At 25.2% G+C, this 19041-nt stretch overlaps 10 protein-coding genes across 10 annotated transcripts, besides 27 other annotated features; 6 read left to right on the top strand and 4 right to left on the bottom strand.

Moving 5' to 3' along the window:
- Positions 1–75: 75 nt before the first annotated feature.
- CMU_024950 (uncharacterized protein) lies at positions 76–1422 on the top strand (the record flags this gene model as incomplete). The annotated part of the gene is made up of 1 exon (XM_002139802.1): positions 76–1422. One exon carries the CDS (start codon positions 76–78, stop codon positions 1420–1422), a length of 1347 nt encoding a protein of 448 aa, XP_002139838.1.
- Positions 258–301: a sequence feature (AT_rich).
- Positions 1423–1506: 84 nt separating the features above from the next.
- Positions 1507–3447, bottom strand: CMU_024960 (uncharacterized protein; the record flags this gene model as incomplete). The annotated part of the gene is made up of 1 exon (XM_002139803.1): positions 1507–3447. One exon carries the CDS (start codon positions 3445–3447, stop codon positions 1507–1509), a length of 1941 nt encoding a protein of 646 aa, XP_002139839.1.
- Positions 1510–1614: a microsatellite.
- Positions 3448–3688: 241 nt separating the features above from the next.
- Positions 3689–3716: a sequence feature (AT_rich).
- A 175-nt stretch (positions 3717–3891) lies between these two features.
- Positions 3892–3944: a sequence feature (AT_rich).
- A 166-nt stretch (positions 3945–4110) lies between these two features.
- Positions 4111–4131: a sequence feature (AT_rich).
- A 338-nt stretch (positions 4132–4469) lies between these two features.
- Positions 4470–4514: a sequence feature (AT_rich).
- An 85-nt stretch (positions 4515–4599) lies between these two features.
- Positions 4600–4657: a sequence feature (AT_rich).
- Positions 4658–4851: 194 nt separating this feature from the next.
- CMU_024970 (actin family protein) lies at positions 4852–6168 on the top strand (the record flags this gene model as incomplete). The annotated part of the gene is made up of 1 exon (XM_002139804.1): positions 4852–6168. The coding sequence occupies one exon, from the start codon at positions 4852–4854 to the stop codon at positions 6166–6168; it is 1317 nt and encodes a 438-aa protein (XP_002139840.1).
- Positions 6169–6179: 11 nt separating this feature from the next.
- Positions 6180–6209: a sequence feature (AT_rich).
- Positions 6210–6326: 117 nt separating this feature from the next.
- Positions 6327–6400: a sequence feature (AT_rich).
- A 14-nt stretch (positions 6401–6414) lies between these two features.
- On the top strand, positions 6415–8517 carry CMU_024980 (Sec1 family protein; the record flags this gene model as incomplete). The annotated part of the gene is made up of 1 exon (XM_002139805.1): positions 6415–8517. One exon carries the CDS (start codon positions 6415–6417, stop codon positions 8515–8517), a length of 2103 nt encoding a protein of 700 aa, XP_002139841.1.
- Positions 7040–7061: a sequence feature (AT_rich).
- Positions 7695–7731: a sequence feature (AT_rich).
- Positions 8192–8219: a sequence feature (AT_rich).
- Positions 8365–8391: a sequence feature (AT_rich).
- Positions 8518–8604: 87 nt separating the features above from the next.
- Positions 8605–8695: a sequence feature (AT_rich).
- Positions 8696–8854: 159 nt separating this feature from the next.
- CMU_024990 (uncharacterized protein) lies at positions 8855–10174 on the top strand (the record flags this gene model as incomplete). The annotated part of the gene is made up of 1 exon (XM_002139806.1): positions 8855–10174. The coding sequence occupies one exon, from the start codon at positions 8855–8857 to the stop codon at positions 10172–10174; it is 1320 nt and encodes a 439-aa protein (XP_002139842.1).
- Positions 9869–10004: a sequence feature (A-rich).
- Positions 10175–10217: 43 nt separating the features above from the next.
- Positions 10218–10252: a sequence feature (AT_rich).
- A 109-nt stretch (positions 10253–10361) lies between these two features.
- Positions 10362–11174, bottom strand: CMU_025000 (ATP synthase F1, delta subunit, putative; the record flags this gene model as incomplete). The annotated part of the gene is made up of 2 exons (XM_002139807.1): positions 10362–10550; positions 10737–11174. 2 exons carry the CDS (start codon positions 11172–11174, stop codon positions 10362–10364), a joined length of 627 nt encoding a protein of 208 aa, XP_002139843.1.
- A 345-nt stretch (positions 11175–11519) lies between these two features.
- On the top strand, positions 11520–15338 carry CMU_025010 (uncharacterized protein; the record flags this gene model as incomplete). Its single annotated transcript, XM_002139808.1, has 1 exon — positions 11520–15338. One exon carries the CDS (start codon positions 11520–11522, stop codon positions 15336–15338), a length of 3819 nt encoding a protein of 1272 aa, XP_002139844.1.
- Positions 14274–14294: a sequence feature (AT_rich).
- Positions 14801–14832: a sequence feature (AT_rich).
- Positions 15144–15164: a sequence feature (AT_rich).
- Positions 15266–15294: a sequence feature (AT_rich).
- Positions 15339–15754: 416 nt separating the features above from the next.
- Positions 15755–16414, top strand: CMU_025020 (ER lumen protein retaining receptor protein, putative; the record flags this gene model as incomplete). Its single annotated transcript, XM_002139809.1, has 1 exon — positions 15755–16414. The coding sequence occupies one exon, from the start codon at positions 15755–15757 to the stop codon at positions 16412–16414; it is 660 nt and encodes a 219-aa protein (XP_002139845.1).
- Positions 16415–16470: 56 nt separating this feature from the next.
- Positions 16471–16500: a sequence feature (AT_rich).
- Positions 16501–16584: 84 nt separating this feature from the next.
- Positions 16585–16617: a sequence feature (AT_rich).
- Positions 16618–16744: 127 nt separating this feature from the next.
- Positions 16745–17343, bottom strand: CMU_025030 (uncharacterized protein; the record flags this gene model as incomplete). The annotated part of the gene is made up of 4 exons (XM_002139810.1): positions 16745–16870; positions 16954–17072; positions 17138–17217; positions 17318–17343. 4 exons carry the CDS (start codon positions 17341–17343, stop codon positions 16745–16747), a joined length of 351 nt encoding a protein of 116 aa, XP_002139846.1.
- Positions 16872–16893: a sequence feature (AT_rich).
- Positions 16903–16945: a microsatellite.
- Positions 17079–17108: a sequence feature (AT_rich).
- Positions 17344–17581: 238 nt separating the features above from the next.
- Positions 17582–17622: a sequence feature (AT_rich).
- Positions 17623–17712: 90 nt separating this feature from the next.
- Positions 17713–19041, bottom strand: CMU_025040 (elongation factor Tu GTP binding domain-containing protein; the record flags this gene model as incomplete). The annotated part of the gene is made up of 1 exon (XM_002139811.1): positions 17713–19041. A coding segment is annotated over one exon (1329 nt), but the record flags the coding sequence as incomplete, so codon positions are not given.
- Positions 18505–18587: a sequence feature (AT_rich).

Here is a 19041-nt window from a genome sequence, read left to right on the forward strand (position 1 = left end):
AAGTAAGACATTTGGAAACATTCGGAAACATTTGGTAAGGCTATACAGGTAATACTGGAATTAATTTTTTTTAAGATGAAACAAAGCTATCATACTAATAATAATAATGATCATATATGTAGTAAATATATTCGTTCTGATAATGAACAAGATAGGATAGTACATCATTATCATAAGGTTACAGAGTTGGCCAACATTGATACTGTTGATACAGTATACAAGAGCATTGATGATGAAAATACTCCAAAGACTCCAACATTTAATAAAAATAAGAATTCTTTATTATATAATAATATAAATAGTAATGGATCATTTAATAGTCCAATTGTTAAGTCTTCAATGGATTTATCAATAAATAGTGTAAATAGAAGCACAGCTCCTTCTTCATTAGTAAGTACTCAGTTAAGAGTACGACCATGTAGTCCTTCTGAAGTAGTAATAACTACTCCTAAAAATAAGAAGATTTGTACAGGACCTCAGATTGATTCTTTTTTAGGATCTCCAAGAGATAAAAATCGGTATGATAATAATTTAGTAAATAAAATAAATGGTCCATTAATACTATCAGCAGTATTACAAGTTTTGGCTTCAATACAGAATACTAAAGGTACTTGTGATGGGTTATCTGAAAATAAAATAGATCATAATATTGTGAAAGATAACTGTAAAATTATTAACAATGCATCAAAAACATTAAATACAAAGTTACCTGGTGTTCCACCAGCAACAGCAGCTCTAGCTCTAGCATACTGTTTATCAGTAGCAGCTACAACAGCACAACTACGAAAGAATGAGAATCTAACATCAGATGAAACACTATTAACTATAAATAATATTTCGAATAATATTAATACTGTATCAAGTGAGAAACCTGAAAAAAATGCTAATAAAACTTTAAATGTAGATCAATTTAAATTGCCACCAATGAACTTTTCATTCAATCCTATTTTATGTAACAAATATGATGGCATTTCAAATGAGAAAATTGACTGTTTGGATGTAAATGAGACCAGATATAATATTATAGAGGAATTGATAGAAAGGAATAGTGATAATTCGATACTTTCTGGAAAAATAAGAGATAATATCAATATTTGGGATGATTTAAATTTTATTGATTTAACAAACAAAATAGATTTTGATATACCTTATGATAGAAATCATGCTTTTAATAGAAATGAACTTGTATTTAGTCATCCGATTGAAATAAATGATATATTTGAAGCCCATATATCTTTTTCTGGTAAAAATAGTCAAGTAATAAACAAATATAATGTGCACATTCAATCTCTATGTGATGGGTTCTTAACAGATTCAACAGGTAATTCATTTAGTAAAAGTAAAAATATTTCTTATAATAAAAAGAGAAATGTCACAATAAACTCAATGAATTCTCTTATTCAAATGGTTGGTAGTAGGTAATATATGTTGAACTAGAATAAATTTAGAATATTAGTATTATAGTTAAGTTTTAGATTAAGAACTATCTTTTGAGATTTTGTAATACTATATTATACTATTATTATTATTATTATTATTATTAATATTATCATTAATATTACTATCATTATTAACATTATTTCTATCATTATTATTATCATTATCATTATTATTTCTATTGTCTTGATTAAATTGCTGTATAGAATGAATTTGTACTTGATTATTTGTATCTCTATCAATAGGTATATAGAAAGATTGCATTACTTGTTGATATTGATTAGTAGTATTTGAATTTGTTGAAAAGTGTTCAGGGGATACAAAATGTTGATAGCCTATTATTGATTGGTTTTGGGGTAGAAATTGATACCCTAGAATAGGCTGTTGGTTACCAAACATAACCATATGCTGTTGATTTTGTAAATTGGGATAATTTAGATTAGAAATAGTTGAAGGATTATTTGGATAATTTACAACTTCATGATATACAAACAAATTATTATGATTAACTTGATTATAATGATCAACATGACTAGAATAGTTATTATTTGGTGTTTGGTTTCTTCGATAATTATTACGTCGATGTTGCCCCAAATATTGTATACTCCTATTATCTGAAGATCTTTTATGGTTTGAATTTCCATATTTTGTATTGCGATTATAATTTGATATACTTTTAGAATTAAGTCCATATTGTTTAGAGTTACTATTATTAAAAGAACCAAGTTTCTTAGATCTTGGGACATTATTTCTACTTGTAGATGATATACATGTAGGTATATTATTATTTATTGGCTTCTTAATTTCATTATAATCTGTAATTTGAATACCTGCTTCCTCATATTTCTCTTTGAATCTCCCAGCTCGAAAAAATTTATTCTTTCCCTTAGAATCAAAATATTCAGAAGTTTCACATTTATCTTCTTCTGTATCATCATCTAAATCTTCATTAACTGGTGATAAATTATTTCCATTAATATTTGTTGCAATATTATTTTTAAGATAAGAAAATTGAATTTCCCCGGCTTTTCCAAGAAATGTAGAATGTTTTACATCACAAAATATTTTATCTCCAATATTTAAGTCTTGTATAAAGTAATTTTGTCTCCTAATAACATAAAATGGAGAGTTAATAGGTCCAAATGTATCAACTACAACTCCAATTATTGTTTTATCTTCTAAACAAACAACAGATCCTAGATCAAGCATTGAGCTATTTGGATCTCCTCTAACCATTATTATACTATTCTTATTATCATTTACATCATTATCATCTAATTTCTTATTTGTGGTATTTTTTTCACAAATTTCATCATCAAATAATAAATTATCAACCAATGAAAAAATATTACCGATAAATTCACAAGGTAATTCTGAATCAACTTTACAAGGTAAATCAATTATTTCAATATATGGAATACATGTAGAATTGATTAAATTATTCACATTCTTATCTTTATTCTTAAATTTAGTATTTCTAGAATCATAATCATCTTCATATTCACAATCGCTTAATTCATCACATTTATTTTTGTCATCTATTTTTAATCCAAAATTTTCCAGATATTCATTAGATAAATCAATACAAGTATCATCTGTATTTAATAAAGTTTGTTTTTCATTATTATTTATTTGTCCCCTATATTTCATTTCTCTCTTAACCAATTCTTGAATTTCATTATCACTTTCAGTAGAAGTATTACTATCTAAGTTTTCATCCTCATTTTCACTTCCTTCATCATCTGTTATTATAAATTTCTTATTCTTAGCAATAGAATCATTATTAAGAATATTCTGTAGTTCTTCATTCATATTTTCATGTTCATTACCATATCTACTACTCTTTACTTTAGATATATTCCCTTTTCTAAGTTCATCATAAGCTTGAGTAATAAGTTCTAATCTAGAATTTTCTAATTCTGCAAATTTTGAAGCAAGTAGTAAATCGTCAATAACTGTTTCGCCATCTACGATTATTGTGTCATCATTATCTTCAGCGTTACTATCCATCTAACAATATTTATATCTTTATTTTTCTATAATAGAGTTTAATGCTATTATTATGTAAACAATTGTATTTATTCTAAGAAAAAGAATTTTTTCTTTTTCTCTTATCTTAAAAAATTCTTAGTCATTAGAAGACCTAAAAGATTTTAGCGCCTTGATATGTAACGGGGTCCGACATCACCTTGACATCAGAAATCTTTATAACAAAATTAGCTAATAATTAAATATTACATATGTCACTTACTTTATATTTAAATTTTTTTAGAAATATTGATAATTGGTATATTTCAAGATGTATCAATATTTCTAGTTAAAGTAAGAATCTGAACTTAATATTCTAAGTATTGACTTGGGTTGTTTCTCTCTTTTCTTTTTTTTCTTTATTTCTTAAATTCTGTAATACTTAACTAGCAGATTTCTATCTAATATGTTAGATGTGTTTAAGTCTATTATATATTTACTAATTAATTATTATAATGATCTTTATTAGTATAAATTTTCTTAACAAATTTCATATTACTATTAATGGATTTATATATACCTGAAATCTGCTTATAAAAGTTGAATAAATATCAATTGATATTAACAAATTCTTTTCTATTTATAAAAATTACCGACATTAAGAGATTAAATAAAAGTAAATATCAAGTTTATTGTATATAATGGTATAATATTTTATAAATTATTCATAGTTGATAAACTGAATATGATTGCTGTATATAATATAATTATACAATGTATTCATTATTCAAAAGTATTGTAGATGTAATTTTATCTTGTTAATTTCACTTTAATTAAAAAATATTTTGGCTATACTATTAGATGACTTAAAAAGATTCTAATAACAAAGTTTGAATTTTTTTTTAGTATCTGATTATAGTTTAGTTATAGATTATTATTTTATAATCTAAGATATTACATATATTACAGATATATTATTATCTTCCCAAAATTATTTAAATTACAGTAGATCACTCCAAATATAATACTTAAGTTTTTCTTTTTTTTTTTTTTAGTAAAACTGGTTTATATGAAATTTTATTTAGTTAAATTTTCATTATATTTATTAACATTCTTAAATGGTTGTTTAGATATTATAAAATATATGGTTTTTAAATTTAGAACCATAATTATTTGATCCTTGTACCTTCTTACTTAAATATATCTTTTTATTATTTTAAAGATGTATTTATAACAAAATATATAATAATAAGCTTAGTAATACTATAAAGTTATATTATTAAAAAGAATCTTTGGATTTAAAAATAGACTTCAATAATCTGTAACAACACCCAAATATCCAATAAGATACCCTCTTTTTGCAGTTAGATATAAATATTGTTAGCGGGAGTTATTTTGTTGTGAAATATGTAATTTTTCTTCACTTCATGAGCGTAATGACAAGATATGGAAGATAAGGATTTTGTGACAAAAACTGATTACTGGCCTATAAGTAAATCTTGTATTGTATTAAATATAGGTAGAAAGTATATAAAGGTTGGATTTTCAAATTCTTTGAGACCACTTGCTATTTTACAAGTAGGGGAGTTGTGGGATGAATGCTTTGATAGATTTAGAATTGAGAATAAGAATAGAGAAAGTATCGGTAAAGTTATTAATCAAGATGATGTATTAGATGATGATCAAAGAGAACCACACGTCAAATTTAACCAACTAACTAATGATATTTCAAATAATAGTGATTCTGATTGTAGAATAAATCGAAATAAATTGGTTTTTAATTATGTTGATAAAATTAAACATTTAGGGAAATGGAAGATTAAATGGCTTTTATTTTTGCAAGAATTATATACATCATATTTGAAGTGTAATCCAAAAGATTATTCTGTAATATTAGTTGAGAAAGTACTATTTCCAGATTCAATTCGTAATTGTATAATTGATTATTTAATTAAAGATATGGGTATTTCAGGTATTTGTACTATTGAAGAACCATTAGCAGCATTATATACTAGTGGAATACCAACAGGCATTGTTGTTGATATTGGAATATCAGAAACAGTAATATATCCTGTATACAATGGATATCCAATTATTCAATCAATTATTATCCTTAATTTTGGATATAATCAAATTATAGATTATTTCAAACGTATATTAATTAGGCAGTTAGATGTAATTAATGAAGATAAAGAAGAAGATATAACTAACAATGAATTAACCCTTATTAAATCATTACAAGATCCAATTTTTGAAGATATTCTTTTTCAATGTGGGATTGTAAAACCTCAAAATAATGATATAATAGATGAATCTAATAGTGATGTAATTGGGAATTTTGAGTATAATTATATTTCTAATGATGGAATGATATATCAGATTATTTCTATAGATCAATATTCACGGACTCAACCATTTGAATTATTTTTTGGGGATGATAAATATGATTCAGAAATAGTTTATGATATTGTTATTGATGGAATTATTCCATCAATTAAAGCTTGTAATATTGATATTAGAAAAGAAATAGTCCAGAATATATTAGTTAGTGGTGGTATAGCCGCAACATATGGATTTGAGCAAAGATTACTTTCTGAATTAAAGTCTACAATAGGATTAGATCCAAAATTAGAACCTCTTGGTAAGTTTATTAATATTATTTCTCCACCAATATCACCATTTATACGTTCTTATTCTGGAGCCTCTATTTATGCATCTTTACCTGGATTAAACTTTATAACAAGTAAAGAAATTGTTCATTGAGAAGATTTTACAATTTAATTTAATATAAATTTTATAAAAAACTCAAATTCTAAGATAGCAATATATTTACAATAGATTTACATGCATGCATAGAATTTTACCGCTACTTTCTTAGCCTATAACTTAGAGGGTGTCATAATTTTTACTCTTTCTCCCTCTTTATTTACATATTTTCATATTTAATATTAGTAATATTTTTTACTCAATTAATATTTAAATGAAAAATTTATAAGATTTTTGGTTTACATGAGCTTATTGGATATATGCAGAACTCGTATCTTGGAAGAAATTATTAGTCCAGTAAGGGCTCAATTATCTTCTACAACAGTTAGTAACTACATGATTATGGTAGTAGATAGTATTACACTTAAAATACTCTCAGCATGCTGTAGTTTCTATGATATTTTGGAGTCTGGAGTAACTATTATAGAACTAATTGAAATGAAACGCCAAGCCTTACGAAAGATGGATTGCATATACTTTTTGACAAATAAAAAAGAGAGTATGGATTTCTTGATTGGTGATTATTCTAGTAAAGATATGTATAAATCAGCACATGTATTTTTAACAAGCTTCAGGGGGAATAAAAACAATATTTTTGATGAATTATGTTCAAATGAGAGAATTCTCAAAAAATTAAAGTCATTGAAGGAATTTAATTTAGATTTTATTCCATATGATAGTAAGTCATTTTATATTGAACCATCTAGTTGTTTTACCACAACTCTTGGTTTATCAAATAATTCATTGCAATCCTTAATATATGGAATTTATACTTTTTGTAAAACAATAGGTATTACCTCAAAACCACTTATTCGTTATCAGAACAATCTGAATATAGAAACTAATTCCATGTGTCGTCAAATAGCTGATAAAATTAATAAATTATTTATGATAAATCCCGATAAAAAAGTGTCTGAGACTGTTGATTCATCATGTATTGTGCTACTATTAGATAGGAGCTTTGATAGTGCACCATTGTATATACATGATTATTATTATCAAGCCCTTGCATATGATTTGTTGGAAATTCCAGTTACTACTGGAAGGTCTTTAGCGAATATATCTTATAATAATGATGATAATAATATGGAAACTAATAAGAATAGTGAAATTACAAAACCTTCAAATATAAGCCGGTCAATATCACTTGGAAATTCTGGACTTAATTCAAGTAAAAATTTTAAAAATAGTTCAGAATTTAAAAATAAGGGTGATGACTCATACGAATATTACGTTACAAATAGTTCTGGATTAAATGATAAGAAAGTTGTAATATTTGATGAAAGAGATGATTTGTGGGTTAATTATAGACATAAACACGTTCAAATGGTTAATCATAGTATAACAGAAGAAGTTTTAAAATTTACCCATACAAATGTAACAGCAAAAATTCATCGTAGCAACTTACATGAGCAAAATGAAAATTTAAATACTAATGATACTATAATGGCTATTAGATCTCTTCCTCAATATCAACAAACACTTTCAAAATATTGGACACATGTCAATTTAACAGGTGAATGTTTTAATATACTTAAAAAAAAAAATCTTATAAATTATGGAGAAATTGAACAAAGTATTGCTACATTTATAGATTCAGAAGGTAAGAATATCAACTTAAATAAAACTAAAGCAACAATTCTACAAATTCTTCAAAATAGTAATAGTAATGGAACACTTATTTTAAATAGTAACTTTTCAAATTCTATAACTATAACTGATAGAAAGGATCGTTTACGATTAGTTTTGCTATATCTATCACAAGTTTATGGTGTAAATAATGAAGATTTGCATATATTTTTTAATACTGGTAATTTTTCAGTTGATGAACAAACTGTTATTAAAAGGTTACTAGGCCTTGGTCTTTGTGGTTCTTTTGATGATATTGCAGCTGGAACAGGACGTCATATACATAGACTTGAATATACAAATAATAAAGAGAGACTTAAATACTTTAAAAATAGGCTACGTTCGGCTGAATTAGAATTATCGAGGTATGAACCTTTTATTAAAACACTTGTTTATTATATAATAAATTCAATAAATAACAACTCATCAAGTATTGGTCTATGTTTTAATTTCATGAATCCAAACTTCAATTTGAATCAAAGCTATCCACTTGTACAAGCTTCATTATATCAAGATGGACAAAACTCAAGTTTAGAACGTTTTCCTTCATTTTCTAGAAATCAGAAAAAAAAAAAAATTATTATTTTTATTGTTGGTTCATTGACATTTCCTGAAATCAGATGTATATATGAAATTTCTAGGGAAACTGGCTTCGAAGTTTACATTGGAGGATTAAATATTACTACTCCAAATCAGCTTATTGAACAAATTTTGTAGTGAAGAGTAGGATAATATTTCTACTTTTTAATCCAAAACTAAAATGACAATATCACCTAACTTTAGCATAATTAAACTACATTGAGCTATTTAAAAAAAAAAAAAAAAAGAAAATTAAGTTTTTTTACTATATATATAGATGTAATATTTAGTTTTATTATATATTACATAATAATATCAATAACAGTAAGTTTATATAGATAAGGAAATAGATGACTAATAGACATCTCATGGCGGGGTCCTCGGACACTTTAAATGCATGTGGTTTTCGCAACTCTTTTGCAAAGGTTATTGTTCTCTTAGTATTAAATTCCTTTTTTTAACTTTTCCTTATAAGATGACTCTTTATAGTAACAATACAAATGAGGAAACATCTGTAGGTAAACAGCTACTACAAACACTTTTAATAGGAAAAGTAAAAGATACAGCTGAATCTGATAGCTTCCTATTAAGAGACCCAAATAACGAGGATTATAGTGAAATAGAGAAGACAACATTAATAAATAATGGAATACTTGAAGATAATAAAGAAAAATATGTTGATAACTCAAATCCAGACTATGTAGCTGATAAAAATTCGAAAAATCAAGATGTGGACAATGATAAGAAAGATCTAACAAAGTCCAATGATATAAAAACAAAACATAAAGCAGACACTGAAATAGATATTAAAAACAAAAAAATTGATTTTGATATTGATATTAACACAAAAAGTTTGTTAGAAGATAATATTGAATTTCTAAAACATATATCTGATATACAGCAACTAGTTAATATTGAAAAAAATCTTGAAAGTGACTTGGAAACTCATGGAAAAAAAGTAGAAACCTTGAGGAAAGACATATCGGATGTTGAAAATTCTTTAGAAAAAGTATATACTGCAATTGGAAAATTAGAAAAATTCTTGGATCTATGTAAAATAGAGGATGAGCATATAATTGATGGTTTACATAAACTTGTTGATGTATTTAATCAAGGATATAGTTTAAATGATGATGAATGTGAAAAGTTATTTGTAAAGGACTGTGATTATGGCCTTGAGGGGGATCATTCTAAAAAAATTAATAATGAAGATAAAATAAATAAAGTTCAAACAAAGAATAAGATTAGAGAAGAAAATTTATCAAGTAGTAGTAGTGAAGATACTAATAGATATCTAATAAAAGATCTAAACAGATATGAAAAGTCTAATAAGAGTTCTATTAGTTATTATAAGGGAAATAATCAGAATAGTAAATATTCCAAGGATGAAATAGATAACCAAAATTCAAATACTAAAGGTGATAATGATAATAAAGATGGTGATGAAATTAATTATACTAATAATCAAGATAAAGTAAACAATCAAGATAAAATAAACAATCAAGATAAAATAAACAATCAAGATAAAATAAACAATCAAGATAAAGTAAACAATCAAGATAAAATAAACAATCAAGATAAAATAAACAATCAAGATAAAAATAAAACAAACAATAAAAATAAAATAAACAATATTATGAAGTTTAATGAAATGTTTGAAAATAGTAAATTTCATGTCATAAATTCTAAATATATAGGTAATAAAATGAGCTCAGAAAAGAAAGGTGGCGTAAAAACAAGAGTAAAAATTATTAAGGATAAAATTGCACGATTTAAACGTTCTACCAAAAAATAGAATAATATAAAATTATGGATATTTAAGATTAGATAAGGATGGGAATATAAAATATATATAATTAATAATCTAATAATTGAGAAGATTAAATACAATAAGTTTATGAAACTAGATAAAGTTCATTTTTCATAATATGAACAATAATACAAATATTTAAGCTTTTATATATGAGTAATATATATATACTCTAATTATATGTAATAAAGTTTTTTATTTGTTCAATAATTGATAATGCTGATAAGTCCAACATTAACTCTCCTACTTGTATCATTATACCTCCAAGTAATCTGGGATCTACTTTATATTCAATTTTAATATTATTTGATAAACTTTTTAACAATGATTCAAGTTTTTGTTTTTGATTATCATTTAGATCCTAAACATGAGCAATATAATTTAGTATAGTTGCAAAATTATATGAGGTCAAATTGAGAAATTTTGTATAGAAATTAAATGAAAATATCCTATTAATATATACTGGATATATTTAGCTAACTATTTTGATATATTAAAAGATATATAACAGAAATATCCAGGTTGTATCATCACTCCTATAACTTACCTTGCAAGAAGAAACAATACATAAATTTATCATATTTAATCGTTCGATAGCATTCATAAATGACTTATATATTTTATTAATATGCTGAATTTTTTGATTTTGTGCAATTATCTGTAAAAATCTTTTGCTTGTATTACTCTTTAAATCCATATTCTGAATTAAATCATTGTATAATTCCATCTTAGTGGTTAATGGTATACCTGGTGTTACAAATATTTGTTTTAGTTTTTTATTTCCATCAATAAAGTCACTAGCAAATTTTAAGTCTTCACATAATATTTCAAGCTCATTTCCCTTCTTCCCAATTTTAAACAATGCATGTGCATATTTATCTTCAATAAATAGTTCCCCACTTTGATTGATATTTATATCCTGATTTAGTAAATATCTTAATCTATACTTTAAGGATCCAGATACTAAGTTCCTACAGTAGAACATATTACATATTCCAAATTTCAATATTTTAAGCCCCATAACCTTAGGATTAGTAGTGCAATATATTGAGTTGTCCTATCAGCTCAACAAAACTGTCACATTTGGTTTTCTCAGGTAACTAAGAGATAATCAGATATATTCTACTGATTATTCCTGCAAGTCATAAGTCTTATAAGTGGTATAATTACTAGTAGCAAATAAGAAAGAAAATTTTCAATTATAGTACCGCCAAAATGAGGCGGTATGTTTGCCGCTTATTAGGTTGTCAGTAAAAGACGATTTTGGAGATAGTTAAATTTTTTCTATTCAAAGTTATCCATACATAAGATATAAGAACTTTGTAAGAAAATGAGAAATAGGAAAATAGGTAACAAGAAGGATATAGGCCATAAGAAACGTAGGAAACTTGGTTTAAGTACTGCAGAAGAAGTATTTGAAATGAATTCTCTTAATGAGAGAATTAATTTCGATATAGTTCTGCATAGTCATGTAGAACAGATATTATCGAAATACAGGTCTTACAGTACTCTCAATAGTATTTATGTTCCAGGGCTATTACCTTATGTTATGGATATCCTTGCAAAGATGGTGAATTTTAAGTTGAAATATCCACTATCCAAGCACTACCCCCATTTGGGTAAATTAGAAATATATGAAAATAACTGTAGAAACAAGTTAGAAGAGAAATTGATTTCAAATATAGATCTAGATAATATTAGGATTATAAATATGGACATTAATGCAGCAAATATAACTGAGATCCTACAACTTAAATGCTTTACAGTTGATTTAAGTATATTAATGCCTAGTGAAATATTTGATTCTAAAGATTACTTAAATTATATATATTTTATGAAGAGAGCATCGTTTGTTGGAGAATTGTATAACCACTTTAAAAGTGAATTTTCTATTAATAAAATTAAAGGCATTAAAGTTAATTCTTTGAATCATAATAAGCTCCTACAACTCTCAAATAATCATAGTAGTTTAAACAATGTGAAGTTATCTAATTTAATAGACAATTTTTTAATTAAGAATACTGGTATATACATCGAGTATTTAAATGATTTAAGTTACACACCAACTTTATGCTTAAACTTTGAACTTGATAAATCTTTCAGCTCAAAAACTAAGGAAATATTAAATTGTAAATTTCGTCTTCTACCATGTTTTGAGTCTGATTGTATACCAATTAAAGCACTTTCACCATATAGGAACTGTGTAAGAAATCCAATTTCTTATACAGATAATGAGACAACAAAAATATCTAATCCTGGGCTACTTCCACCAACTCCTCAATATAATGGGGCTCTTTTAAGTAATTGTTTAATTAATGAACAAACTAAAGAATTTGTTGAATTATTTCAAAGATCAGAAATTATTAAGGATACATTAATTTTATTAATTTTGTGGTCAGGAAGATGGAACTTAACTGGAAATTATACATTAGAAAATAAAGAATATGGCAATTTCACAATAATTAATGGATTAGGAGTAGAAATATTGGCTTTTTTATTACGTCATATATATGGAAATGATACAAATGGATTTATATTAAAATTAACTCCTTTACAATTATTTCGTATAACTTTAACTTCTTTAAAATTAATGATCGAATCTTGGCTAAATGGTAACAATGGCTATTATATTATTGGAAATAATCAGGTAATATCTCAAAAATTATTTGATTTTAAAGAATTTGAAAATAAGACAGACAAACTCCATTTATTTAACAGTAACTTCATCTGTAAACAATTATTTATTTTGTATGATAAATCAATGATATTTAATATTTTTTGGAGATATCAAAGTATTCTAGAAGAATTAAAAAATACTATAAATAAAACACTTACAATTTTAAATTATAGTAAACCTAAATGTTACGAATATACAATTAATAGTATCTTTATGATACCAAATGAATATAATGATATAACTAAAACATTTGGATCTAGATTTAACTTATTTTATTTTGATGCATGCTTTCTTATTACTTATCCCATGGATTATAAACCTTTGAAAGCTTCAATGTTTTATCCTAAATCAAATGATGATCCCTACTATGTTAAAATACCAGATAGTAATAAACAAATGAGACTTATAGAATTAAGATGGGAAGATTTCGTATCATCAAATTTATTAGATCTGATTAAACGACTACTTGTAAGAGGTTACTCAGATCGTTTGAATTCTATTTGTTTACGAGAAGTTAGTATAAATAATGGTTATAGCTGCATAGTAGGGTTAAAATTTTCTCCAAATATTGTTCGTTTTATTGATAGGGGACCTAATGTAGGAACAAAGGAAGCACAAAACTTCCAAAATTTTTGGGGAGAAAAAGCGGAGAAGAGACGTTTTAAAGATGGAAGTATAGTTGAAACAATAGTATGGGATAACAATGTAGTACAAGATGGTTCTAAGCATTATATTTTTCAAACAAACAATATATACTCACAAATATTTAATTACATTATTTCTATGTATTTACCAGGAGCTAGTATTAACTCTTTAGAAAATGGAATTCCAATTATATGTTCCACTATATGCCCATTTGGAGTTACAGAATCATACAATAATAATGAAAGCAATGTATATGATTCATTTAATAACTTTAAAACTAAAATTTTACAGTTAACTTCTATACCATTAACAATAAAATCTGTTTCATCACCTAGTCCCTATTTAAGATTTATGGATTATTCACATTATATAACTAGTAAATCAAGCAATAAAATTGCATCTGATTTCAACAAAGATTTAAGACCTATTCCTTGTATTATTGAAATGGAGCAGTCTAATGCATGGCCACAAAATAATGATGCTATTGAAAAAATTAAGATAGCTTTTCTCCTAACAATAAGAAAGGAGCTTATTGAAATTCATGGGATCGGTAGTGATATAGTCCCAAAAATAAGTAAAAATAATTCTTACAGTTTAGATGAACTAAAAGAATCATATAATGAATATGTGGATGACTTTACTCCTTTCTTAGATATATATTGGGATTCTACAACAACTTTTAGATTATGTATTTTCCATCCAAATGAATTTATTGAATTAGCTCAAAAGACTATTGAAATAGAAAAATTAACACAAGATACCATTATAAATAATATATTAAAACCCCTAAATTTATCAAAATTGAAATCTTTATGGTGGAATGCTAAGACAAGTGAAAGATTAAGTATTCTTGGAAATATATTTCCACCTTTTCGAGCTACTGTTAAAAAACTCAAACATTTTGCTTCTATACATAAAATACAATCTAGTGAAGAGTTCATAGAACATATTGTAGCTTATATATATATATCTTCTAAGTATCCTTGGTCTTATTTAGATACCCCAACAACTCCAACAACTGGGTTCATACGTGCTTTATGGTTATTAGCAAGTAATGATTGGAGTAATATACCTTTAATAGTAGATTTAAATTATCAGAAAAACGAAAATAGTGATATTACCTTTATGTCTGAAGAAATTTATGATAAACTAGAAATGATTTATCATACTAAAAAAAGATCAAGTAATGGAAAATTACCCTATTTCTATATTTCTAGTGAATATGATCCTCAATGCTTGATGATTAACTTACCAAGTAATTATAATTCCAAAAGACTTATTCATATTGCTAAATTATATATTAAAACTATTATTAATAATTCTCCATCACTACCCAAAAATGAATTATTAATGCTAGCTAATAGGGAACCAGTTTCTGACCTAGTTTTAACATTAGAAACAAATTATAATATTCTGATTCACCCTCAATCAAAAAAATCTGGTAAATTTGCTGAATTTCAAGCAAAATATGTAAATTTAGATTCAAAAGAAGCTCTAAAATATGGTATAACTAAGGTGAATTCTTTTATCTTATCTATAGAATTATTTTACCATTTAATTAGTGATTTAAAGGTTCAATGGGGTGAACTTATTGAATTTATTTTTGATCCATATCAACAACCATATCCAGACAAAATATATATAAAATATAAACCTACTTCTCTATTAGCAAAGCCAATAAAGTTTCAGTTAGATACTACATTATCAAGTTGTATCTTAAAATCAGATAATAGTGATATACTTATAAGAATCCCAAATTTATTATTATTGTTTAAATATATATGGGATAAAAATAAGGGTTTTATTGCATCTATTAAAATAAATTAATGATCTCATTTAAGGGTGGCATAAAATAATTATTTTATAGTAAGATAGAAATGGCATTATAATCTGTAATCACGGGGTATACTATTATCTTCTTTTTATTAGAGATAATCTCAATATGACTATTAATAATAAAGTCTGGTATTCATCGGAATTTAGTATTAGGTCCTTATAAGAAATATTCACTTATTTTGCGCTAATCCTTAGAATATTTCAAGATCTTTTAAGATTAAAAATGTCTCAGTATTAGGCGCCCGTATGCATGCTATAATCTTACCTAATCTTCCTTTGTAAGTTACCCATTTACTGGAATTTTGTATCTCGTTATTTGCCGCCTTTACTTTCACAGATTTCAAAACTCAATAAGAGTCCTTTAAATCGCAATACCCCTCTGGTCCCTATTATTTAGTTAACTAAAGATGAATATATTCAGATTTTTTGGTGATATGCTTCACCTATTGAGCATATTTCTTTTATTAGTAAAGTTAAGGAAAAGCAAAAGTTGCTTGGGAATATCTTGTAGAATGCAGGAAATATACTTAATTGTATTTTGTAGCCGTTATATAGACTTATTATGGAGTTTTGTATCAGTATACAATAGTTTAATGAAGGTTATTTTTATAGGAAGTACAAGCTATTGTATATATTTAATGAGATATCAAATCCCAATAAGTAGAACATATGATAAAAGTGCAGACAATTTCTCATATCAAAAATATTTGTTATTACCAGCCTTATTACTTGGTATTATTACTTCAGATAAATGGATATTTTCTGAAATATTGTGGGGTTTTTCTATATGGCTCGAATCTGTTGCTATATTACCACAATTAATATTATTACAAAAAATGAGAGAAGTTGAAAATTTAACGTCAAATTATGTAGTAACTATGGGTTTATATAGACTTTTCTATATCTTTAATTGGATATATAGATTCTACATTCAACACTATGTAAATTGGGTTGGATGGATAGGAGGAGTTATTCAGACGGCAATCTATGTTGACTTCTTCTATTATTATGCAATGAGTAAATGGTATGGTCAAAAATTAATATTACCTTATGCAGTTGAGGTATAAATTTCAACATTTTTTACTATATCTTAAATTCTACATAAATTTAAATAAGTACCTACATTTTAAAATAATAGATAATAATAAAATATCCAGTATGTCTGAAATATTCTACCTTGTCTTTACAATTATATAATTAATAGCAACTATCTATATTCAATCAATATACTGGAGTCATTAATTATAATAAATTTTTTATATAATAAAATCTATTGACAGTACTTTTTAATTTCAGACAATTACCAAGTAGTTTATTGTGATGTTTAGAATTACAAATAGTGAATATACTGTTTTAGGGAATAAAATAATATGTATTATGAAGCTTGAAGTTCTATTCTAGCTATTTCTGATACTTTCATATAGTATTTTCTCAGCTATTCGGACTTTTTCTTGAATATAAGGAGATCCTCTATAATTCATATGAATATTTGGCTCATTTATTTCAATCATTCTTTTGGCTCTCTAATAATTATAATATTAATAAAGTAGATATATTTATTTTATTTTATTTTATTTTATTTTATTTTTTTTTAATTTGAACTTACAGATAATATATCTTCTTTTTTTATTGAAGACATTGATTCTAACCCAAGTGTCTTGGTTGCTTCAGTTATACTCATCCTTTTATTTAATGAGTTTACTAATATATCTATTGGTTTACCATCTGTAGTTAATATTAAAATGTATTAAATTTTAAAATCTTGTATACTTAATAAATTTGTAACTTACTTACTATACTTTCCTTATAAGCATGGAGTGTCACACGTAAGACTGCATTCCCTGCTATAAGTACTATTTGAGTTAATACTCTATATATAAAAAATATATGGATAGAAAGTAAATATATTTATTTATTTGGGATAACTTATTGAATTTCTATTTAGCTAAGTTACAAGTACTTTTACTTACCTAGCTACTGGACCAAAATGTATCATCTTCTTTACAAGATAATTCTATAACAATCATAAAGTCTCCAATAGTTTTATAAAGATTTAGGGAATCAAAATTACAATATATATTGGCTCAAATAGCAATATTAGAAAAGATCTTTAGAAGTGAGACTAATTAAATTTACATCACTTTATTCTAATAAAACCCTTAGGCGGGTATTAGTAATAGGCGCTAAATAAATTTTAGTTTTTTAGGTACCAGCTTATAATAAGGGAGAAATTGTAATATTTAACTATTTTTAGTTATTTTAAATATATTTAAATGGAGATATTTACTTTTATCTATACAATAAATATATACAAAAATAAACAGTTATGAGATTTTTATAACAAAAAGTTGATTTTTTTGGAAGTTTACGAATTCTTAATAATATATCCAATCAATACAGTAACTCCAGACATTCTTACAGAAATTTTACTAAAATTAGAAATATAGTTACAGTCACATTTTAAACATACTGCAACATTTTGAGCTGTCTCGAATTCATAGATATTATTATCCTTATTAATAGAAACTAATATTGCATCAATTGTTTGTGTATGAAAATATAACATGAATGATTTACCTGGAATGTTCCAATAAAGATTTGTTTTCTGTATATTATCCATAATAAATATTGGTTGAACAAAAATTCTATTTAGAATAGCAACAGGATAAATATAATAAGGTATTGTCAAAGTTTGATTATTTCTATTACTAATATTAGATACAATTAAATGACCAGGATACAATGGAATATTAGAAGAAATAATTAAGGAATTTACAAAAATAGGTCCTTTACAAACAGTAACATGTTTACCATTACCTAATATAATAGATTTACACTTAATTGTTGTATTTATAGGAAGAACAGATAAATTATCTCCAATATTAAGTATACCTGAATTAATGATTATAGAGATTTTTGTTTCATTAGAAGAAGATGAAATAATATCTGTGATACAAGCAATGAATTCTGTATAATTATTATCTTTAAAACATTGACATTTTTCTCTATTATCCTGTATAATTTTAGATTCATAAATTTTTATTTTAGCAATATTCTCTAAAATTTGATATATACATGGGCCCTTATACCATGATGCAAAATCTTGATCTTGTATTATCTGTTCAATAATATTAATACCATAAAGAGCACTTACTGGAATAAAACAAATATTTTTAATTTTACAAAAATTAATATTAGCAATGAAATTACTAATTTTTTGTTTAATATTATTATATATTTGTATATCCCAGTTTCTAAGATCCATTTTATTTATTACAACAATGAGATTTAATAAATTACCTGAAATAATAAATAATAAATGTTCTTTAATTAATCCTTTAGTAAATCTTTGATTAAAATTATCACAATCAATTACAAGTATAGCACTTTCTGCTAATATTGTTGCAGCATAAGTACTTGGAATAAAATCTTTATGCCCAGGTGTATCAAAAATTGTGACTATACAATCATCTACTTCAAAAGACTTTGAACAAACATTTATAGTTACCCCTCTTCTTCTTTCATCATCACATTCATCAAATATCCAAGCATATGCAAATGACCCTTTCCCTATAAGATTACTTTCTCTCTTATATTTCCTTATTACTGATTCATCAATTAGTCCGAGTTTCACAAATAAATGACCCATTAAGGTAGATTTTCCTGCATCAACATGTCCAACTACAACAACATA

Source organism: Cryptosporidium muris, genomic scaffold (assembly GCF_000006515.1).
Source record: "Cryptosporidium muris RN66 scf_1106632353999 genomic scaffold, whole genome shotgun sequence".
Classification (NCBI taxonomy): domain Eukaryota; phylum Apicomplexa; class Conoidasida; order Eucoccidiorida; family Cryptosporidiidae; genus Cryptosporidium; species Cryptosporidium muris.